Source organism: Molossus molossus, unplaced genomic scaffold (assembly GCF_014108415.1).
Source record: "Molossus molossus isolate mMolMol1 unplaced genomic scaffold, mMolMol1.p scaffold_m16_p_13, whole genome shotgun sequence".
NCBI lineage: Eukaryota > Metazoa > Chordata > Mammalia > Chiroptera > Molossidae > Molossus > Molossus molossus.
The window spans coordinates 43,565,964-43,591,507 of NW_023425348.1; the positions used below are offsets into that span (position 1 = coordinate 43,565,964).

The window sequence follows — 25,544 nt, forward strand, 5'->3', positions numbered from 1 at the left end:
GCTTCCTGGCTCCTCCTATGGTAGATAAAAGTTACAGAGCCCAACACATGGGCCTGACAAAACCACCATGAATAGACTTCACTCATCCATGACATTTTAGAGAAGAAGGAAGTCCCAGAAACCATCAATCCTCTCATTTTAGAGGTAAGTTAACTAAATGCGCCAGACTTGCCAGTTAGTGAGAGACTCAAAACCACCACCAGACACCAGACTCCCTGTGGTCTGTCACCAGCTATTCCCTAATTATGTAAATGATTTTACCGAGGTAACTTCAAGAAACAGTACATGATCATTTCTAATCTCAAATTGTAATCTGAGCTAGAAAACAAAACAAGAACAAAAAAATCACTTTCCTTACATCTCTTAGACAAGTTTTAACGTCACAGTCATCAACCAGTCCCATAACTACTCTCTTTTTAGAAACTACTATTATGATTATTAACATTACAATTCTAATAATAACGGCTATCATTTACCAAATATCTAAAATGCACTAAGCCTATGTTAATTACTATTATCAGAGATGACACTGGAGCAAGTACACAGAAGTTCTATGAAGATAACCAAGAACTGATTATATAGAAATCTACCAAAAATTTAAAATACTCTGGCATTGTCATATATTGCTAATGATAAAACCAATTAGTGAGTGGATCAAACATATTAAGATCTGCAACAATGTTTATACCTTTAGGACAAACAGCAACCCAACTGTTTATGTTCCTTCTCGACACAAAGGACGACAACACTTCCCAGGCCCTTTTCATCTGGAAAGAATCACGCAGATTTATGGGCAATAGAATGTGATGGAATGAAGCTGGGCCATTTCCATTTTTAAAATTTCACTCAAGCCCTGGACAGTTTGGCTCAGCAGTTAGAGCGTCGCCCTGCAGTCCAGAGAGACCTGGGTTCGGTTCCTGCTAAGGGCGCGTACCTCGGTTGCAGTTTGTCCCCGGCCCTGGTTGGTGGTGCGGGTGGCAGCCAAATGATGTGTCCCTTTCACATCGATGTTTCTCTCTCTCTCTCCCCCTTCCACTCTATCCAAAATAAATAAATAAAATAAAATAAAATAAAACTTCACTCAATCCCTCTCTTGCCATGACAGAGGTCATGTGTTGATGGCAGCAGCATTCCACAATAGAAGGAGCCTGGATACCTGAGTCACTGCTTAGAGGACAGCTGCCAGGACAGTACCTGACAAAAACACCTGCACTGGACTTTGTGTAAGAAATATATTATGTTGCCCTGGCCGGTTTGGCTCAGCAGTTAGAGCTTTGGCCTGCGGTCCAGAGAGACCCAGGTTCAGTTCCCGCTAAGGGTGCGTACCTCGGTTGCAGTTTGTCCCCGGCCCTGGTTGGTCGTGCGGGTGGCAGCCACTCGATGTGTCCCTTTCACATCGATGTTTCTCTCTCTCTCTTCTTCTCTCTCCCTCCCACTCTGAACAAAAAATGGAAAAAAAAATGTCCTCGGGTGAGGATAAAAAAAAAAAAAAAGAAATATATTATGTTAAGCCACTGAGATTTGTGATATTTGTTATAGTAGCTAGCATTGATCATTCAGATCACAACTGTTTCTAAACTATGCAATGGTGCCCTGGCTGGTGTGGCTCAGTTGGTTGGACCATTGAACCATACACAGAAAGGTGGCAGGTTCGATTCCCACTCAGGGCACAGACCAGGGTCACGGGTTCAACGCCCAGTCAGGGCATGTACGGGAGGCAACTGATAGGTATTTTTTTTGGTCTCTCTCTCTCTAAAATCAATATAGAACATATCCTTGAGTGAGGATAAATATATATATGTAATGGTCAGAATAAAAAATATGAATAAAATAAAACTATGTAATAATGGTAGATTTTAGAGGTGTTTTTTTTTTATCCTTAAAATTTTTTTAATGCTATTTACATTACAATAGTGGTTCTACTCTATATAACTCCTAATTGAATTTTTTAATGAGCATATGCTGGTAATACATTTTTTTTAAAAGTTGTTGAAACAACTATTGCTTTAATGCTGGTTTTTAAAAGTAATTCAAACCAAAAGATAAATATCATTCAAAAATGTCATCTTTGCCACAAGACAAAATTCAAATAAGTCCTTAGTAACTTTTATTAAAATAATGCCACCTTTTGTTAATATAAGGAGCCCTTAATAACACTGTACCAAGTGTTATCACCTTATCTCAGTTCATCCTCATAAAAATCTGTCTTGTCGGCTTCATAGGACCTCATTATCTCTACTTTACAATTGGGAAAAATGAGGTTCAAAAAGCCATGATCTTTTCCCAAAGACACACAGTAATAAATAGCTGAGCTAGAACTAATTTCAATGTTTTCTATCCTGATTCAGTAATCCTGCCATTATACTGTGCTTCTTCCTCCCATACCATCCTACTAAGGTCAGCCAATTATATCCAAGTGCTTTTCATCCCTTATGTATTCAAAAGATGTTTGTGATTCTGAATCAAATATGTGGTCTACGCTTAGAACTGTCACTTATGGGAGAACCGACATTTCAACACATAAAACTGAATTCACAGAAACCATGACAATTCTTCTAAAAAAGGAATACACAAGGAATTACAGATATGAGAAGATATGAACTAGGACCCAATTTTACCACAATATTAAAGAAATCAATTACATTTTAAAGAAAAGAAAATAAGTCCTGGATAATGAACTCATATAATCTGTTTTAAATTATAGCTACTGAAATAAAGATATTAATAGCTAACATTCATAAAGGAATGATAAACTTATCAATGTAAGGCTTGGTTATCTGAAAGAACTACCTAAACGTCATGTTTAATATATATAACAACTGCTCATGAAATATTTTCATAGCATGGCAATTTAGCTTTCCAGTAAGCAATAATAGCAAGAGGCACTTGTGTTACAAAAGAATAAAAATGAGATGGAACAGTCTATGGGTAGCAAGTCCACAGATTCCCTTACCTTTATATATCTTTTCATTATTACACAAGTGAAGGGTGAAGTAGGTATCAAGGAGCTGATGGCCATTTCTATTAACAATGTTCCGGGCAGCAATGTTCCGAAGATGTCTAAGACGACGCTAAAAAGTAACCACAAAAAAAACAAAACAAAACAAAAACAAAAAACAAAAAAGAGGGGCGTTCAGCTTTTTCCTCCTATAACATTTTCTGAAAGTTACAATTCAAAAAAGAAAGACGGTAAATTGTCCCAGTCATTTATTTACTGAGCCAGCAACCTTAACCCAGTTTCTTATTGATGTCTCAGCATGCCTCCCTATTTCGTTTACAAGGTTAAACCATGCCACTTCCACGTTGTGAGCATGAAATGACAACAATATGAAATATTTTTGAAAAGCATAAATGTTAATATAAGTGCTATATACCTGCAGAATAGCATTAGTATTTCTTGGAACATAAACTAAGTAGTAATTTGTTTCTTTTTTTTCCCCCCTTTAAAGGATGCTGATAGACATGCAAAGTCCATCTCATACCATCAGAATATCAGCAGCTATTATATACATACCACCCTAGTGCTAGTTCAGTCTCGATGCCAGACCATCTATCTGTACAACCAAGAAAAGAGGCCAAAACCAAAAAATGAAAGCAATAACTGACTGGTCACTCCAGCCAATAGCCCAACTGTTGTGAGCTTAAATTAAATTCTCACTGGACCAGCAGCCAACCAATCTGTATTTCCTAATCAGGCTTCCTTCCCAATGATTTCTCAAACTAAGAATTCCTTGGAGTTACAAGTGTGTTAGAAAGGCAAAAGCTCCTTAAGTGATAGTATAATTTAATGAAAATACAAGATAACTTAAGGGATAGTCAGATGATCTCATATCACAAAGAGAAAATGCTAGCAATGCTGAAATCTGAGCACATCAGATTCATTCCCAAAAGCTGGTTCCCTGTGTCAAATAATTATTTTTGGAGACTTAAAAATAGAAACAAAGTGCTCAGTTTTAAAATATGTTAAAGCTCTCCCTTCGGGCTAAAAGACAGCCCACTCTACTAAGGTAAGACCATCTTTAATTACACGTGCAGTGAACCAGAAAAGTACAGTTCTTTCTTTATATGCAATCCTTTCTCCCAATCCAGAGATTAAGATTCTTTGAGAGAGGAGGTTATTACCTAATAAATTTTTTTAATCCTCTAAGTATGAAAAACCCCGAATGTATTTACAGAAAGTTCCTAGGGCTTACTCTAAAAGACTCATTTTTCCACAATCTGTCAACAGTTTCCATTTCACAGCCTGGATTACAGAACAATGTCCTCCTACTACATATTTTTCATTAGCCCTCTCAGTCAAGACTTTCAATTGACAGGAACCACAAACTGCCTATACACAATCATCATATTTATTTTGCTTAAGACTTGTCCTCTATTCAAAGTCTTGAAAATATTACCAAAGCCTCTAACACAAAATACAAATTTATCATTACTGTTTTCAAAGCCCTGTGCAATCTGACCTCTCCATATCCTGCCCTTACTTCCCACTAGACCTTCCACATGCTTAATCTCTCAGTCATACATGACAGCTTAAGGTTCCATACACGACCTAGCTCCATGCTTTTGCTAGAAATGATCTAGAATATCATTCTCTTTAAAGAGATCCTATTTTGCCCAGCAGATGTGGCTCAGTGGTTGAGTGTCGACCCATGCACCAAGAGGTCGCCGGTTCGATTCCCGGTCAGGGCAAGGCCCAGTTCAAGGCCCAGGCTGTGGGCCCAATCCCCAGTGGGGGGCATGCAGGAGGCAGCCAATCATTGTTCTCTCTCATCAATATTTCTATCTTTCTAAAAAAAAAAAATCAGTAAAGAAAAAAAATTTTTTCTTCAAAGAGATCCTAGTTCCTCTTCAAAGTTAAGGAGACAGGATTCCTTCTTCCTGATTTCTAACTGAAATTAATTGCTCCTTTTTTGAATAAAAAGAACTGTGCTTCTTTCTCTTCTATACCACTTATTTTTATTCAGCCTTATATTATAGGTAGTTATTTACAGTTAGTTTCCCTATTAATCTAGGAAGAAAAGACAGTGACAGATACCATTACCATCACTATTCTGTTTGCATTTATTAAGTGCCTACCGTGTGGCTTGTACTAACCTCATACATTATGAGCTTACTTAATCCTCATAACAACTCTATTAGGTTAGGGTTACTCATTATCATTATCCATCTTTTTATCTCAACATTTCTAAGTAACCAAATATAAACAAAGAAACAAAACAGTAAGTGATAACTAATTAGCAGGGTATCTCGAAAGAAGGAAGGAAAGCAGGAAGAAATTAAAGAGGTTTTATGTATCTCCTATATCTATATATATCTAATAGATATAATTTGGTCTTTATACTCTATTGCTACAGAGAGCAGAACACTGACCTATCCTTCAACTCAAGAGAATAATTTTATGACAACGGAACTGACTGCCTTACAAAGCAGGAGTCAGGGCTTGGACAGAGACTGAGTCTGTAATGAATGCACGGATTTTGCTGATGAGATCTTTGTGTTATGCTGGAAGTTAGAACAACTGCCTCCAAGCCACCTTCGGACTCCAAGCTCCAGGATTCTAAAATCAGCAAGGGCGTGAACAAACACTCATCTGGGTGGATGACCAATGTATCATTATTTGTATGCTTCCTCCACTGATGTGGATAAAACAGAATTGACCATATCAGGGAATTTTATGAAAAGATTTACAAAAACAAAAAACTCCTCCACAAATTAGCCAACTATACTTATACAGTACCTTGGGATGTATTACTTTTTGCCTTCTCTCTTATTTTATTTATTTCAAAAGCATCAGGGTACATATTCTCATTATACCATGATTCATTAAAATACAAGGTGTCCCCAGCAGCTGGTTCAGACAAAGGAAAGCAACTCCTTAAGAGGAAATTACTGATGGAACTTGGTGAGAGGCAGTAAAGGTCCGAAAGAGCCCTACTGTGCCCTTTGTCTCTGCTTCTTCTTAAATAAAATTCATTTCAATTTTATCAGAAAGTTGCTTTTACTTTTTTTAAATGCTATACTGATAAACTAACAAACGAAATAGAAACAGACTCATAGAGAATAGGCTAACAGCTGCCAGAGGAGAGGGGGATTTTGAGGCTGGGTGAAAAGGTGAAGGGATTAAGCAGGGGGAAAAGCCCTCATCGACACAGAAAACAGTGTGGTGATTACCCAAGGGAAAGAGGTGTGAGGGGAAGTAGAAAAAGGTATAAGGGTACAGGGGGGATAAATGGCAATGGAAGGAGACTTGACTTCGAGTGGTGAACACACAATACAATATACAGATTACATGTTATATAGACGTGTACACCTGAAATCTATATACTTTTATTAACCGATGTCACCCCAATAAATTCAATTTAAAAAATGATAAACTGTAATAAAATGGAATTCTATTAATAGTAATGTACCAATGTTATTTTTTAGTTTTGACAAATGTAAAATGGTAATGTATGATGTTAACATTAGGGGAAACTGAATGAAAGGAATTCTCCATGTTATCTTTGCAACTTTTCTGTAAATCTAAAATAATGCCAAAATAAAAAGTTATTTTTTAAAAGTTATTGCCTTTTGCCCTGGTGGGTTTGACTCAGCAGTAGAGCATCAGCCCAAGGACCATGAGTCGCGGCTTCAATTCCAGCCAATGGCATGTACCTTGGTTGCGTTTCATCCACAGCCCTGGTCGGGCTCATGCGGGAGGCAATCAGTTGATGTGTCCCTCTCACATCAATGTTTCTCTCTCTCCCTCTCTCTCCCTCCCTCTCTATATGATGATAAATAGAAAAACATCCTCAGGTGAGGATTAAAAAAAAGTTATTGCCTTTTTCAGAATTAACAGAAGCAGAAGTGGGACAAAAAGAGTGCCAATGAAACATTTCACAAGCCTCAATTAAATAGAACTCTTCTCCTTCATTCTCACCCACTCACCTCTTCTCTTTAGTCTCCCACATTCCTTCCTCACCTTCTCCCAAGATTTAATACAATTAAAAACACTGGAGGGAAGACTGAAAATGGTGGCGGAGTGAATGGAAGCTACACAGACCATCTCCCAGGACCAAACTGGAATTACAACTAAAATAAAGACAAATCGTCAGGAAGGGGCAACCGAAAGGCAGCTTGGAGGACCACATAACCAGGGACACTGACTCAATCCTGGTAGGCTTGCGAGGACGTGAGAGGGGGCCGGGAGCCCGCGGTCCACAGTGGCCTGGGCTGGGACCTGCGGCCACCTCGGCTGGGACCTGTGCCCTCGGCAGGGAGCTACTGCGGCCTCGGTTGGGACCTGCGGCCTCGGCTAGGAGCTACGCCCTCGTCTGGGAGCTGCTGCAGCCTCAGCAGGGAGCAACGGCCTTAGCTGGGAGCAGAGCCCTTAGCTGGGAGCAGCACCCTCAGGTTAAACCCCCAAGCGGCTCCACAGCGCAGAGCCTGGACAGAGGCTAAATTAGCAGCAGCCACTCACCTTGGGCTCCAACAGAGGGAGGGCAGACTGGACGGGAACTGTGTGGGGACACTTGGGATTTGGAGGGCGCTCAGAGCTTTTGCTGAGTTGCAGCCATGCAGGACTGTGGTCATCTTACTCCATCCCAGGGCCCTGGGGAGAGGTGGCGGACCCTCCCTTGGATATTCAACCCCACCCGGTGGCCATTGAAATGCTAATTGAGGCCCATTAACAACCAGCATCTGCCCCAGCCTCAGAAAATCCTCTTACACTGAGCACCTGAGAGAGTTTTTCAGGCAACTCAGAAACCAAGGTTCTTCAGGTGACCACTACTAATAGCCTCCAGGCAAAAAAGCTAGAAGATAACTACCATTCCCTGGGCTAGTAACTCTCACCAGGAAAGTAAGACTTGACAGTGATGTTTAACATGGGTTCTCCCTGCCTCATCCAAACCCAGGCGAGGGAGCCACAAACAGCAGAACAGCAACACCCACAGGGAAAATTTTGCAGACTCCAAAGCCCACTGTGATAGTGGGTGAAACACAGAAACAAAAGCCAAATGAAAGAACAAGAGACCTCTACCGAAGATGAGATAAATGAGATGCAGTTAAGCAAGTTAACAGAACTAGAATTCAGAGCCATGATCTTGAGGAAGCTCAACAGCATGTGTAAGGACATGAGCACCATGAGTAAAAGACACAGAAATGTTGAAAATCAACAAGTTGGAAATTAAAAACCACCAGAAGAAATGAAGAATGACATATCAGAAATAAAAAACACATTGGAAAGTCTAAATAGCAGAGTAGAGAAAGCTGAGGACCAGATCAGTGAATTAGAAGATAGGGTAGAAAAAATCAACCTATCTGAAAACCAAAAGGAAAAAATAATTTAAAAACAGGAAAACAGCTTAAGGGAACTGTGGGACAACTGGAAACATAGTAACATTCGCATCATAGGAGTCGCTGAAGAAGAAGAAAATGACCAGGGATTAGAGAATATATTTGAAGAAATAGTGACAGAAAATTTCTCTAATTTGGTGAAGGAAGAAGGCATTCAAGTTCAAGAAGCACAGAGAGCCACAAGTAAGAAGAACCCAAACAGGCCCACACCAAGACACATAGTAATCGAAGTGCCAAAAATTCAAGACAAAGAGGGAATCCTAAAAGCAGCAAGAGAGAAGCAACAGGTTACCTACAAAGGAAACCCCATAAGGCTTTCAGCTGACTTCTCACAAGAAATACTACAGGCCAGAAGGGAATGGCATGAGGTAATCAAGGTCATGAAAAACAAGGATCTGAATCCAAGACTACTCTACCCAGCAAGGCTATCATTCAAAATAGAAGGTCAAATAAGGAGCTTCCCAGACACAAAAAAAGGCTAAGGGAATACATTAGCACCAAACCAGCACTGCAAGAAACCTTAAAAAGGACTGCTGTAATTAGCAGGAGAAATAGGAAGAAAAATATAACCACACTAAACAAAAATGGCAATAAATAAGTACATATCAATAATCACCTTAAATGTAAATGGATTGAATGCTCCGATAAAAAGACACAAGGTAGCTGATTGGATAAGAAAGCATGACTCATCTATATGTTGTTTACAAGAGACCCACCTCACAACAAAAGACTCACATAGGTTGAAAGTGAAGGGATGGAAAAAAATCTTCCAAGTAAACCGAAAGGAAAAAAAAAGCTGGGGTAGCAATACTCATATCTAATAAAATAGATTTCAAAATGAAGGCCATAACTAGAGACAAAGAAGGCCACTACATAATATTGAAAGAATCTATCCAACAGGAAGATATAACCTTGATAAACATATCTGTACCCAATATAGGAGCACCAAAATATATTAAAAATCTTCTGGAGGAATTCAAAGGAGAAATCGATAGCAAAACAATCATAGCAGGGGTCTTCAACACCCCGCTGACACCACTGGATAGACCCTCTAGACAAAAAATTAGCAAGGAAACAGAGACTCTAAATGAAGCACTAGACCAAATGAATTTAATAGATATCTACAGAGAATTACACCCCAAAACTACAGAATTCACATTCTTCTCAAGTGCACATGGGACATTCTCAAAGAATGACCACATGTTAGCACACAAACTAAGTCTCTACAAGTTCAAGAAGACTGAAATCATATCAAGCATCTTCTCAGATCACAATGGCATGAAACTAGAAATCAATTGCAACAAGAACATGCAAAGGCATTTGAACACATGGAGGCTAAATAGCACGTTATTAAACAATGAATGGGTTACTGAAGACATCAAGGAAGAAATTAAAAACTTACTGGAAACCAAGGAAAATGAACACACAACAACACAAAACCTATGGGATGCAGCAAAAGCAGTTCTGAGAGGGAAGTTCATAGCATTACAGGCCTACCTCAAAAAACAAGAAAAATCTCTAATAGACTATCTAACCTCACAACTTAAAGAATTAGAGAGCAAACAAAAAGAAAACCCCAGAGCAAGTGGAAGGAAGGAAATAGTAAAGATCAGAGCAGAAATAAACGACATAGAGTCCAAAAAAACAATTCAAAGGATCAATGAAACAAAGAGCTGGTTTTTTGAAAAGATTAACAAGATTGATAGACCCTTAGCTAGACTCACCAAGAAACAAAGAAAACCCAAATACACAAAATCAGAAATGAAAGAGAAGTAACAACTGACACCACAGAAATACAAAACATCATTAACAACTACTATGAACAATTATATTGCAACAAATTCGACGATCTAAGCGAAATGGACAAATTTCTAGAAACACACGGTCTCCCAAAACTGGACCAGAAAGAGATAGAAAACTTGAACAGACCAATAACAAGGAAATAAGGAAATTGAAGAGGTAATCAAGACTCTCCCAGCAAACAAAAGCCCAGGCCCAGATGGCTTCACGGGGGAGTTTTACTGAACATTCAAAGAAGAGCTAATACCCATTCTCCTCAAACTATTTCAAAAAATTCAAGAAGAAGGAAGACTTCCAAACTCGTTTTATGAAGCCAGCATAATTCTAATTCAAAAACCAGAAAAAGACACTACAGAGAAAGAAAACTACAGGCCAATATCCCTGATGAACATAGATGCCAAAATCCTGAAAAAAATACTAGCAAATCGGATCCAGCAATACACCAAAAAAATTATTCACCATGACCAAGTGGGATTCATCCCAGGGATGCAAGGCTGGTACAATATTCACAAATCAATAAACGTGATACACCACATAAATAAAATGAAGAATAAAAACCACATGATCATATCAATGGATGCCGAAAAAGCCTTCGACAAAATCCAGCATCCATTTCTTTCTTTCTTTTTTTTTTTTTTTATCCTCACCAGAGGACATTCTTCCATTTTTTGTTCAGCTAGAGTGGGAGGGAGAGAGAGAGAGAGAGAAACATCGATGTGAAGGGACACATCGAGTGGCTGCCACCCACACGACCAATCAGGGCCGGGGACAAACTGCAACCGAGGTACGTGCCCTTAGCGGGAACCAAACCCGGGTCTCTCAGGACCGCAGGCCGACACTCCAACCGCTGAGCCAAACCGGCCAGGGCTCCAGCATCCATTTCTGATAAAAACACTCAGCAATGTGGGAATAGAGAGATCATATCTTGACATAATAAAGGCCATATATGAAAGACCTGCAGCCAACATCATACTCAATGGGCAAAAACTAAAAGCATTTCCCTTAAGAACAGGAACAAGGCAAGGATGCCCACTTTCGCCACTCTAATTTAACATAATACTGGAAGTCTTAGCCACAGCAATCAGACAGAAAGAAAAAATAAAAGGGATCCAAATTGGAAAAGAGGAAGTGAAATTGTCATTATTCACAGATGACATGATACTATACGTAGAAAACCCCAAAGACTCCATCAAAAATTTACTAGACTTAATAAATAAATTTGGAAAAGTAGGAGGATACAAAATTAAAGTCAAGAAATTGATGGCATTCTTATACACCAATGATGAACTCACAGAAGGAGAAACTAAGAAAACAATCCCATTTACCATCGCAGCAAAAAAATTAAGATACCTAGGAATAAACTTAACCAAAGAAGTAAAGGACCTATTCGCAGAAAACTACAGGTCATTGAAAAAATAAACAGAGCCCTGGCCAGTTTGGCTCAGCGGTTAGAGCGTCGGCCTGCGGTCCAAAGAGACCCGGGTTCGGTTCCCGCCAAGGGCATGTACTTCGGTTGCAGTTTGTCCCCGGCCCTGGTTGGTCGTGCGGGTGGCAGCCACTCGATGTGTCCCTTCACGTCGATGTTTCTCTCTCTCTCTCCCTTCCTCTCTCTCCCTCCCACTCTATCTGTACAAAAAAAAAAATGGAAAAATATCCTCGGGTGAGGATAAAAAAAAAAAAAAGAAAGAAAGAAAGAAAGAAATAGAGGAAGATATAAAAAAGTGGAAGCACATACCCTGTTCATGGATTGGAAGAATTAACATCATTAAAATGTCCATACTACCCAAAGCAATCTATAGATTCAATGCAATCTCCATCAAAATACCAATGGCATACTTCACAGAATTAGAACAAATACTTCAAAAGTTCATATGGACCCCCAAAAAACCTCGAATAGCCACAGCAATCTTGAAAAAGAAAAACAAAGTTGGAAGGATCACATTACCAGATTTCAGGTTATACTACAAAGCCACTGTAATCAAAACAGCCTGGTACTGGCACAAGAACAGGCATAAAGACCAGTGGAACAGAACAGAGAACCCAGAAATGGACCCAAGGCAATATGCTCAATTAATATTTGACAAAGGTGGTAAAAGCATACAGTAGAGTAAGGACAGCCTCTTTAATAAATGGTGCTGGCCCTGGCCAGTTTGGCTCAGCGGTTAGAGCGTCGGCCTGCGGTCCGGAGAGACCTGGGTTCGGTTCCCGCTAAGGGCGCATACTTCGGTTGCAGTTTGTCCCCGGCCCTGGTTGGTCGTGCGGGTGGCAGCCACTCGATGTGTCCCTTCACGTCGATGTTTCTCTCTCTCTCTCCCTCCCACTCTATCTGTACAAAAAATGGAAAAATATCCTTGGGTGAGGATAAAAAAATAAATAAAAATAAAAAATAAATGGTGCTGGGAAAATTGGACAGCTACATGCAAAAATATGAAACTAGACCATCAACTTACACCATACTCAAGAATAAACTCAAAATGGATAAAAGACTTAAATGTGACTCATGAATCCATAAAAATCCTAGAAGAAACTACAGGCAACAAAATTTCAGACATCATACGCAGCAGAATTTTCACTGATACATCACCTAAGGCAAGAGAAACAAAAGAGAAAATGAACACACGGGACTACATCAAACTCAAAAGCTTCTGCACAGCGAAAGATACAATCATCAAATCGGAAAGACTACCCACTGTATGGGAGAGCATAATTGCCAATGATATATCAGATAAGGGGTTGATTTCCAATATATATAGAGAGTGCTCATACAACTCCACAAAAGGAAGACAAAGAACCCAATTAAAAGATGGGCAGGAAACCTAAATAGACACCTCTCCAAACAGGACATACAAATGGCTAAGAGACATATGAAGAAATGCTCAACATCACTAATCATCAGAGAGATGCAAAGTAAAACAACAATGAGGTATTACCTCACATCTGTCAGAATGGCCGCCATCAACAAATCATCAAACAACAAGTGTTGGCAAGGGTGTGGAGGAAAGGGGACTCTACTATACTGCTCGTGGGAATGCAGACTGGTGCAGCCACTATGGAAAACAATGTGGTGTTACCTCATAAAATTAAAAATTGAACTCCCATTTGACCCAGTGATCCCATTTCTAGGAATATACCCTAAGAAGCCTGAAACACCAATCAGAAAGATGTACCCCCATGTTCATAGCAGCACTATTTACAATAGCTAAGATCTGGAAACAGCCCAAGTGTCCATCATTAGATGAATGGATAAAAAAGCTGTGGTACATATACACAATGGAGTACTATGCAGCTGTAAGAAAGAAAGATCTCTTATCTTTTGAGACTACATGGAGGGACCTGGAAAATATTATCCTAAGCAAAACAAGCCAAACAGAGAAAGACAAGTATCATATGATCTCACTTATTTGTGGAATATAATGAATTTAACAGTCTGAGGAATGGGGTAGTAGTCCCAGAGACGTGGAAGTGGGATACAGACTGACAATCCCCAGAAGATGGGGTGGTGGGGGAGAGATAAACCACAGAACTTGCCCTGGCCGGTTTGGCTCAGCGGTTGGAGCATCGGCCTGTGGTACAGAGAGACCCGGGTTCGGTTCCCGCTAAGGGCACATACCTCGGTTGCAGTTTGTCCCTGGCCCTGGTTGGTCATGCGGGTGGCAGCCACTCGATGTGTCCCTTCACATCGATGTTTCTCTCTCTCTCTCTTCCTCTCTCTCCCTCCCACTCTAGCTGAACAAAAAATGGAAAAATGTCCTCGGGTGAGGATAAAAAAAAAACAAAAAAAAACCACAGAACTTATATACATGTGTGCATGAACAATGGACACGGACACCAAAGCTGGGGACAGGACAGGGAGGGAGGAGGAGGCGTGAATCAGTGGGGGGAAAAGGAGAAACATCTGTAACAAAAATAAATTAATTAATTAAGAAATAAAATAAAATAAAATAAAAAACACTGGAGGGGCCCTGGCAGGTTTGGCTCAGCAGTCAGAGCATCGGCTCGAGGACCACAGAGTCTTGGGTTCAATTCCCAGTCAAGGGCACATACTTGGGTTGCAGGTTCAATCCCTGGCCCTGGTCAGAGTCACGTGGGAGGCAACTAATCAATGTGTCTCTCTCACATCAATGTTTCTCTTTCCCCACCCCCCTTACATTCTATCTAAAAATCAACAGAAAAATATCCTCTATCCTCGGGTGAAGATTAAAAAGAAAAACAAACAAATACTGGAAGGTTAAACCAGAAACTCAAGAAAATGATGACCTATGGGAGTAAGAACAGGTTGGAGGGAATAGATACAAAAGCAAGATTTCCCTGATGCCTGCTTATGTAGTTTTGACCTCTGTACCATATGTTTCACATATTCAAAAAATAAAGTTAAATACATAAGAAGGAGCTTAAGTCAACTAAACCTCGTCCAAAATGTAACAGCAATACGAAAAATTAAAACCAATTTTAGGATATATCATCTGCCTTTGCCCAAATTATTACCTATGATCAAAGGAAGTATTAAAGAATTCAGGGTGACCTGGATCCTCTCTGGTTCTCAGTTATCCCAGGAGATCTATACTTAACCAAAGCAGCATGTAATTACACCTACATAGATACACATGTACTTTCAGGTGTTTATCTACCTTCCCCACCTATGAGGGAAGAGACTTTATTGTATCCATAGTTGTATCTCTAACATCTAGATGAGTACCTAGGAAACAGTTGGCACACAATAAATATTTGATTGAATTAATAAATCTCCAGTGAATCAGCCCCGTCAAGAAGGTCCTTGTATGACCTAGGCCTTGCAATGGTCCTGAGTGGCCTGGAACCCTCAGTGAATTCTAATGCCCACCCACCAGATGGTGGGAGAACACAGATCAAACCTAAAAATAGACCTAAAAACTAAAAGTGCAATGAAGTCTTAGCACAGCTTCTGAACTACAACAAATCTTTGGGACTCACCAACCTTCAAGAGCTCTGGCACGAATACAGTGCCTCAGACCTTGCCTAAGTAGACTTAAATATCAGATTCTCTCTTCAAATGGCCCATCTAAAGATAGTTACAATCAAATGTCTTTATAATCTACGTTGGCTCAAATATCTCAAGAAAGTAAAAATATCGAATAATTAAATTACACAGACTGTGGAATGACTCTTTGGAATAGCATCCCATGCAGGTTCCTTTACCAGCAATCTCTACACTATCTCAAATGCTCCATGCTTTCAGTTATGAAACGCTCGCTTCATCCTACAGCAATAGCTCTAGGCAGGCAAGTTGTGCACTGACAACACCCATGCCCAAATCTAAAGCTGAACAGATTTTAACTTTTAAGCTGGACTTAACATGACTTTAAAATCTTTGAAATACTACCTATAAAATATTCTATACAGAGGTTAAGAACATTCACTGCCATGTAAAATTAAAACCTCCTATTCACCTTTGATTTGGAGGACTGAAGGATGTAATTAAAGCACAGTCCTGCTCCCTGAAACGTTGGCAGGGGGCAAGGACCAGTATGACTCTAAATTCCTTAATCTTTCAAGAATATGTTCTAAAACGAGACTTAAGTGGCATGCACTGTAGATCTGAAAGTTGCTTTTGTTAAAAAATATATGAATTGCTCATTAGTATGACTGTAAACTGATGCCTCTAAAGAACTTAAAATGGTTGTTTTCCTTCTCCGGCAGGTGTGGCTCAGTGGTTGAGCGTCGACTAGGTCACCAGTTTGATTCCTGGACAGGGCACATGCCCAGGTTGTGGGCCCCATCCCCAGTGGGGGGCCTGCAGGAGGCTGACAATCGATATTCTCTCTCATCGATGTTTCCCACTCTCTTTTCCTCTCCCGTACTGTCTCTAAAATCAATGAAAGAAAAAAAAATTTTAATGGTTATTTTTCTTATTAATACTATCAATGTTCTTAGAGAACTACTTTAAAACCTAACAGTAATTTGCCCTGGCAGGTGTGATTCAGTGGTTAGAGTATCGGCCCATGCACCAAAGAATCATGGGTTCAATTCTCAGTCAAGGCATATACTGTACCTGGGTTGCAGGTTATATTCCCAGCCCTGGTCTAGGTCATGTGGGAGGCAACCAACTGATCTGTCTCTCTCACATCAATGCTTCTCTCTCTCCCACTCCCTCCCTCCCTTCCACTCTATCTAGAAATCAATTGAAGAAATATCCTTGGGTGAGCATTAACAAAAAGAAAAAAAAAAGCCCTGGCCGGTTTGGCTCTGGTTAAAAGCGTTGGCCCAGGGACCAGAGAGTCCCAGATTTCCGCTAAGGGCATGAACCTCGGTTGCAGTTTGTCCCTGGCCTTGGTTGGAATCGGGTAGGTGGAAACCACTCGATGTGTCTCTCTCACATCGATGTTTCTCTCTCTTGATTCCTCTCTCTCTCCCTCCCGCTCTGTCTGAAGATAAGTGCAAAAATGTCTTCGGGTGAGGATAGAAAAAAAAAAAGGATGTACAGTTACCCTTTGAATAAGGGGCACCCATCCACCCCCACACAGTGGACATTCCATGTATAAATTTTTTTTTTTTTTTTAATCCTCATCCAAGGACATTTTTCCATTTTTTTACAGACAGAGTGGGAAGGAGAGAGAGGAAGAGAGAAAGAGGGAAACATCGATGTGAAAGGGACACATCGAGTGGCTGCCACCCGCACGACCAACCAGGGCCGGGGACAAACTGCAACCGAGGTACATGCCCTTAGTGGGAACTGAACCTGGGTCTCTCGGGACCGCAGGCAGACGCTCTAACCACTGAGCCAAACCAGCCAGGGCCCATGTATAAATTTGACTCCCAAAAAACTTAACTACAAATAGCTTAACATTGACCAGAAGGAAGCCTTACTGATAACATAAACAGTCAATTAACACATATTTTGAATAAATATTTTATACTATATTCTTACAATAAAATAAGCTAGAGAAAAGAAAATGTTATTAAGAAAATCACAAAGAGAAAATATATTTACAGCACCATACTGTATTTATCAATACCGTAAGTCTTTTTACTAGATGAACTGTCTATCAGTATCAATATTGTCTTACATGATAAAAAAAACACTGCAGATGTTAAACATATTACTAACACTAACCGTCAAAAATGAAAAGGTAATGTGAAAAAGAAACAAATTTATTTACAAGTATAATGACTCACGCATTGGTAATGAACAAGCAGCAATATGACTGCTTTATGGTAGCTAGTAAAACCAATATGATTGCTTCACAGCCGTTAAGAAAATCACCAAAAAAATTTTCCAATATATTTATTGAAAAAAAATCCACATATAAGTGGACCCACCAACAGTTCACACCCATGTTGTCCAGGGTGAACTGTATAATCACACTCATAATTAAAGATGTGCATGCCAAAACATTTCACCTTGTGGCAGACTGCAGTTTCCAAAACAAGGCTGCACCAATACTTCCCATCCCTCATGCTCTCTTACAATGTAGTGTTGCCACTTCTCCATTACGAAGTGAGGTGGATGCTCCTTCCCCCTTAAACTTGGGCAGGCCTGTGACTATGGTAGAAATGATGCAATGTGGCTTCTGAGGCTAAGTCATAAAATCACTTAGTCCTCTTATAGGATGCTCTTCCTTGGAATGCAGTCACTGTACTGTGAGGGCGCCAAGCAGCCAGATGGAAAGGATTCCTGTAGGTGTCCTCTACAGCTCCAGCTGAGATCCCAGCTAGAGCCAGACACAACCATTTCAGTCCCCAGCCTTTAAGACTTCAGAAATGAACGACATCAAGTAAAGCACAGAAAAGTTGTTCCCACCAAACCCACACCAAACCAAATATTTGCGAGCAAAGTAAACAATGATGTTGTTTTAAGCCAGTAAACTTTTTGTTTGTTAGCCAGCAATAGAAAATGAAGAGACCTATCTGATTAAAGAGTCAAACTATTTTAACCCAGTCACAGTTGATATGAGTAAGAAAAACAATGTTGGGAGAAATATAAAATGGTCCAATTTGAAGGGAGGGCAATGTAGCAATAATTATCAAATTTTAAATTGCATATAATATTTGACCAAGCAATTCCCCAAGTCACAAAAATGTGTGCAAATATGTTTATTCCAATATTGGCTATAAAAGTAAAAACTAAATAACCACTCTTAAATTGCAGTACATTCATACAACGAGAAACTAACTATATAACCACTTAAAAAACAAAGTGCCACCTGGCTGGTTTGGCTCAGCGGTAGTGTTGGCCCACAGACCACAGAGTTGAGGATTTGATTCTGGTCAAGGGCATGTACCTCAGTTGTAGTTTGGTCCCCAGCCCTGGTCGGGGTCGTGAGGGAGGCAACCAATCTGTGTCTTTCTCATATCGATGTTTCTCTCTTCTTCCCTCCCACTCTATCTGAAGATAAAAATAGAAAAAAGTATCTTCAGGTGAGGATTAAAAATAAAAATAACAATAATCATAATCATAATAATAAACAAAGTGCCAATACAAAATAGCAAGAAATTTTCAATGTTCATGTAAAGAAATATACTATATATATATCCTGAATAATGTAGATCAAGGATTGGGCAATTTGTTCCATAAAGGGTCAAGGAGTAAATACTTTAACCTTTTCAGGGCACATCCTGTCTCTGCACATTTTTTTTGTTTTTATGTGTGTTTTTTTACAATCCTTTAACGATACAAAACCCTTTCTTAGCTCATCAGTTGTCATAAAAGCCAGTGACTGTTGGCCATAGTTTACTGACACCTAATGTAGATAATCACAGATATTATGAGATAATTTTTTAAAGTAGCATTTGGTTTGAAAATGTAGTCAAATTTCTTCTGAACACCTCCCGCCTTTCCTATGTTCAACATGTTTCAGGTCAGGCAGTTATTTATTCTCCACCTGGGACGAGGGAAACTAAATGGCATGGGAGAATTAAGGCCCAGTTTGTTTCCCGTGAACTCAGATCACTACTACTTTGATATACGTTTTTGAGGGGCAACAAAAGCAAACCTGGGAGGAAATTAGTTTTCCACTTTTCCACAGAAGGTAAAAATGTTGAATGACTGAATCAAGAGTTTAAGCTTGATAAATTAGGTCAGTCTTTTTAAAAAAATATACAAAAGCCCCTTCTATATTATAGCATTATCAATCACCTCTTTTTTCTAATCTTTTGATACCACCTGAAAGACTCACTGTGAAAAGTATTTTAAGAACACAAAAATGCTTTAATACTAGTGCTAGGTGCTACGGGCTATAAGCAAATGGTGCAGACAGCCGATGTTACAAATTTCAACAAACAACCCATCAAGTCTAATCTCTCATAAAATATTTTATAACTCTTACCCCTAATTGAGAGCTTTCACTGAGGCAAATCACACAACCTTGGAACTAAAGCTTTTTTGACATTAATTTTGCTCTCACCAAAGTTCAAATTAGTCCTAGAATTTACTTGTCATTTACTAAGCACTGCTAAATTATAAAACCGGTCTGCCCAAAATTTATCTCTGAACTTGCTACTTTTCTTATAATTTTGGCTCTGGGTTTGTTTTTTATCCCCACCCTATTCACCGCAATCTTGGTGGAAGATCCAAACGGGCCTTTTTTCCTCCACATTTCCTCTGGGTAGTGTTGTTCGAAGAAGCAGTTCTTTGTAGCAACATATCTGGTATCTTCCTCTGGGCATCTCTCTCATCCTTCCTCTCTTGTTCCCTTTTCTGTTTTATCCTGCTGGTTTTTCCTTCAGGCTATGCTAGGAACTATGGGGCTACAAATATGACATTCCCTGACTTCAGAATATGTAACTGTATGAAAGTTCTAGAGTTAGGCACATGAACAGGCCAATTTAAGGTAAAAATATACAATTCAGCAGTATACTTTTCAATGAGTATTTATTAGAGCACTGTCACCTTAGAAATATAAGGCCAAAGAAGACAGACACAGCATTACACAGGATGACTTGAAAGATAAAAAATGAAAGACAGCCCTGGCCAGTTTGGCTCAGTGGTTGGAGCATCAGCCCACAGACCAGAGTCACGGGTTTGACTCCAGTCAAGGGCACATACCTTGGTTGCGGTTCATCACCAGCCCTGGTTGGGGTCGTGTGGGAGACAACCAGTCGATGTGTCTCTTTCTCTCCCCCTCTCTCCCACTCTATCTAAAGATAAATAGAAAAATGTCCTCAGGTAAAGATTAAAAAAAAAAAATTGGAAGACAGAGATAGCTGTCAGTGTTAAGAGTAATATTACTGTGTCTGTAGCCCTGGCCAGAGTGGTTTAGTGGTTAGAGCTTTGGCTCAAGCACCAAAGGATCGCAAGTTTGATTCCCAGGCAAAGGCACATACTTGGGTTGCAGGTCTAGGTATGTGGGTGCAGGAGACAACCAATCAATGTGTCTCTCTCATAGTGATGTTTCTCTCTCCCTCCCTTCCGCTCTCTAAAAAAAAACAAATCAATGGAAAAAATATCCTCCGGTGAGGATTAATAACAACAATACACACACACACATACACACACCCAAATTGTGTCTGTAATGTGCTTCAAAATAATTGGGAGGAAGGATATAGATATAGATAAACAAGACCTGCCATGAGGTGACTGTTATTGAAGCTGGATATCAGGTACCTAGGAGTCCATTATATCTCTTCTCTATGTATAATACAACTGCGGACTGTAAATATTCTAAAAAAAGGAATTCCAGGAATTCCAAAATTCAAAACTTGAGTTTGCCATGCGCCAATGAGCACTATGCTGAATCCACACAAATGAAATAATGCGTAGGAAATCCCTGCTGGAGCCTGTATACAAATATAGGTTATATGCAAATATTATTCCATTTTATATAAGGGACCTGAACATCTGAGGATTTTGGTATTGAGTGGAGGACCTGGAATCAATCCCCAATAACTATGTACATTTCAGTATACATATCTCATTATTCATTGAAATCTCCATTAAAAAACATGTAAAGTAATTATTAATAGGAACAGAAAGGATAAAACCATTAAGAGTCTAGAAAAAAAAGCAGGCCCTGGCCAGTTTGGCTCAGTGGGTGGAGCGTCGGCCTGCGGACCATATAGAGTCCCGGGTTCAGTTCCTGCTAGGGGCACATACCAAAAAAGTAAATAAATAAATAAAAATAAAAATAGAAAAAAAAGTAGACTTAATGGGGGCTAATTAGATATTGGATATAGTTAAGGATGAAGGGAAGATTAATAAAAGAAAAATGGGAGTCAAAGGACCCCCTAGGAAAATAACTAATAAATAAAGACGTCTGGACAACAGAGTAGCTATCAGAAAAGAAAAAAGAAGAAATGAAACATACACAGTCGGTCCTCGTTTATCATGGTTAATCAGTTCCGGATTCTACCGCGATAAATGAATTTCCGCGAAGGAGGATTCTTCATTCATACACAGTCGTCCCTGTGAAGGCGCGGAAGTGCATGCGCGAAGAGGCGAGGGACGACTGTATGAAGTAGGAGGCATACCCTATACCTTATATCAAATTCCAAACAGCTTAAAGATATTTAAATGTGAATAATTAAAGCATAAAGGCACCAAAAGAAATCATAAAGAATTATTTTATAACCTCAAAGTTCTAAGAATGACATAAAACTCAGAAGCTATAAAAAGAAAAAAATTAATACATTTTACTACACACAGTATGCATGGTAAAAACCATCCTGTGCAATATAAAAGGAAAAACCAGCCTAGGAAAAAATGTTTAATTCGCCTAACAAAGACTTCACTAAAACATAGAGTTCCTAGAAACCAATAACAAAAGTCCATCAGCACTGGCCAGTTTGGCTCAGCGGTTAGAGTGTCGACCTGCGGTCCAGAGAGACCCGGGTTCGGTTCCCGCTAAGGACACATACCTCGGATGCAGTTTGTCCCCGGCCCTGGTTGGATTTGTGCAGGTGGCAGCCACTCGATGTGTCTTTTTCACGTCGATGTTTCTCTCTCTCTCTCTTTCTCTCTCTCTTCCTCTCTCTCCCTCCCACTCTATCTGAACAAAAAACGAAAAAATGTCCTCGGGTGAGGATAAAAAATAAATAAATAAATAAATAAATAAATAAATAAATAAATAAATAAAAACACAAGGCAGCATGGCAAAATGTTAAAAGGTAAGAGTGGGAAATTTGTTCATGAATAATTTTTAAAATTTTTAAAAATGTTTTTATTGCCCTGGCCAGTTTGGCTCAGCAGTTAGAGTGTTGGCCAGCAGACCAAAGAGTCGCGGGTTCGATTCCGGTCAAGGGCATGTACCACGATTCCAGTTTGATCCCCGGCCCTGGTCAGGTCATGGGGAAGACAACCAATTGGTCTCTTTCACATCAATGTTTCTCTTTCTCTCTCTCCCCTCTTCCTTCCCTCCCACTCTATCTGAAGATTAATGGAAAATATCCTAGGGTGAGAATTAAAAAAAAAAAAATATATATATATATATTTATATATATATATATAGGCCCTAGCCAGTTCCTGTTTGGATCAGCAGTTAGAGCGTCAGCCCACGGACCAGAGAGTCCCGGGTTCAGTTCCCGCTAAGGGCACATTCAGGTTCATTCCTGGGCCCAGGTTGGGGGAAGTGCAGGAGGCAACTAATCAATGTGTCTCTCTCACATTAATCACTCTCTCTCTCTCCCCCCCCCCACTCCCTCTCTTCCACTCCTTCTAAAAATCAATGGAAAAAATATCCCCAAATGAGAATTAACAAAACAAAACAAAAACATAACTGAGTTTGCATAATACCAAAAATGCAGCTATGTACAAAAATGTACCTCGGTTGCAGTTTGCCCCTGGCCCCGGCTGGGGTCGTGTGGGTGGCAACCACTCAATATGTCTCTCTCACATCAATGCTTCTCTCTCTTCCTCCCTTTCCCCCTCTCTCCCTCCTGCTCTATCTGAAGATAAATGCAAAAATGTCCTCAGGTGAGGGTAAAAATATATTTTTTAATTGTTTTTTTAGGTAGAGAGAGAGAGGAGAAGAGAGATGAAAACATCGATGAGAAAGAAACATCAATCGGTTGCCTCCTGCATGCCCCTCACTGGGGATTGAGCCTGCAGCCTGGCTGGGCATGTGCCCTGACCTGGAATCAAACCAACAACCTCTCGGTACATGAGACGATGCTCGATCCACTGACCCACACCAGCGGGGCTCGTGAATAATTTTTAATTTTTTTTTTTTTTATCCTCACCCGAGGACATTTTTCCATTTTTTGTTCAGATAGAGCGGGAGGGAGAGAGAGGAAGAGAGAGAGAGAAACATCGACGTGAAGGGACACATCGAGTGGCTGCCACCCGCACGACCAACCAGGGCCGGGGACAAACTGCAACCGAGGTACGTGCCCTTAGCGGGAACCGAACCCGGGTCTCTCTGTACCGCAGGCCGACGCTCCAACCGCTGAGCCAAACCGGCCAGGGCTCGTGAATAATTTTTAAGGATATTTCTATAATGGTGTGTGAGCCATGAGTCTTGTCTGGAGGAAAACCTGGCAGCAAATGGTAATCACAAAATGGTAATCACAAAATTGGATTAAGTGCAATCAAGTATACAGACACCTAATCTTTCTTCATGACTCAGCTTCAGAATCTCCACTTTGGAGATATCCTCCCTGACCTTCCTGCCCCATCCACTATCCCAAACCAAGATGATCTTCAGGTAGTATTAAAATAGATGAGTTTGCACTCTGGCTGGTGTTCCCAGTGGTTAGAGCATCAGCCTGTGCATCGAAGAGTCTTGGGTTTGATTCCTGGTCAAGGGCACGTACCTGGGTTGCAGGTTCATTCCTGGGTCCCAGCTGGGTCTCTTTCACATTAATGTTTCTCTCTCTCTCTCCCTCTCTCTCTCTCTCTCTCTCTTTCTCTCTCTCTCTCTCTCTCCTCCCCCTCTCTTACTCCCTCCCTTTCACTCCCTCTAAAAATCAATGGAAAAAATATCCTCAATGAGGATTAACAAAACAAAATAAAAACATAGCTGAGTTTGCATAATACCAAAAATGCAGCTAATGTGTAATTAAGAAATTCTGCCATTTTAGTGTTCCATCTAATAATCAGCCTTATGGCTTTTGATAGAAATATATGACTATCCTAAGTAGAACTGTCACTCTAGAGCACCTGGACTTTTATGTCTATTTTAAATTCCTTCTACATAGAATAAACTCCATTAAGTCAACTCATGAAAACAAGCCTGAAATACCACTATATATACAATTCTATAATGGGACCAATTCTATCCTGTAATGAGTATAGTTCTGTTAAATATCCTATACCTATAATGAGTACCCCACAAACCGCCTGCCTACCTTGCTTTGTGATCTATTTTCAGGGTGAAAAGTAGAACATCTTCTTCATATTGCTGCTTCTCATATATACCTCAACATTAATATTTTAGTGAATGAAAGCAGTTTAACAGTAAAATGCTCCATCTTGTTTAAGCCTGCTTTGTTCCCATGGCTCAGGCTAATATAAGCTTCTAATGATATAGCTTCTGCTTAGTCTTGCATACAGACATGCTAATCATTAAAGAAATTCTGCTTGTGGCTTGAGAAGACAAGGAAAGTGTGTATTGCTTATCAAAGATTTGCAGGAACCTCATAACCAGACTCACAGCAACTAGCAAAATCTTCCTCCAACCGCTGCTGGCCCCAGATGTTGCAGTGGTCAGTCCCCCCTCGCCCTCTCATCTCCCCTTCCCTTGACATAAAGGAAGCCTGAACTCTGTACTTTCCAAAGATGAATTTGGGAATTAGGTCTCCCATCTTCTCAGTTGGTGCTTTCTTGATCAATAAACCTTTCTTCACTCCAAACTGAAGTTTGAGTTTTAGCCTTTCAAAACATTGGGTACATGAGCTTTGGACTCTTAAAAGCACTACCAGTTTTCTCAATGACATTAATTCTATTCATTAAGGTAGACAAAGTTTAAAAAAAAAAAAAAGATTTTTCATAATCCTTGCATTTTAAAAAGTTTACTTTTCCTGTATTATTAAAAAAAAAAAAAAAGACTGCAATTGTGATAGGAAATAATTCATATCCTCTGAAAGACATAAGTAGATTGGAGGAAACAAGACATATAGTTTCTAATCCTGTGCCTAACATAAATCAAAGAAGGTACTTTATAAATATATGCTGAGTAAATGCTGACTCTCTCTGTTCCTTCTACTTTTGGACTTAGAATTAGTTTTAATGTAGGCTAAAATGAACACATGAATTACTTATAGTTCAAAAAAAGTAAAGTCATGTTAAAGAACACCAAGTTCTTCCTGGAAATGATAGATCATAAAAGTCTGATTTCCACTTTTACTTATTTGGATCTTCTCTTTTTTCTTACTCAGGAGTCTACTGACAAAAGCCAAAGGAAGCCGTCAGTTTCAGCTTCCCGATTTTCCTTGTTTTCAAAAAAGTCTGACTGTATCTTTTAGGACATTCTAAAAACCAAGGTGGGAAAAAGTACCAG

General features: G+C 39.7%; 1 protein-coding gene across 12 annotated transcripts in view; it reads right to left on the reverse strand.

Moving 5' to 3' along the window:
* UVRAG (UV radiation resistance associated) overlaps nucleotides 1-25,544 on the reverse strand; it is a 291,381-nt gene that overhangs the window by 254,951 nt on the left and 10,886 nt on the right. For 2 of the 12 annotated variants that reach the window (XM_036258234.1, XM_036258230.1), the window contains exons 1-3: nucleotides 19,665-19,771; nucleotides 2,954-3,071; nucleotides 689-767 (exon numbers count right to left, since the gene is read on the reverse strand). In XM_036258234.1, coding sequence (XP_036114127.1) covers nucleotides 689-767; nucleotides 2,954-3,071; nucleotides 19,665-19,756 — 289 coding nt within the window. In that variant the 5' untranslated portion in view covers nucleotides 19,757-19,771. Of the gene's footprint in view, nucleotides 1-688; nucleotides 768-2,953; nucleotides 3,072-6,927; nucleotides 7,039-17,581; nucleotides 17,621-19,664; nucleotides 19,772-25,544 lie in introns of those variants that run through there. The other 10 variants (XM_036258242.1, XM_036258240.1, XM_036258231.1 and 7 more) reach the window with 8 other exon arrangements.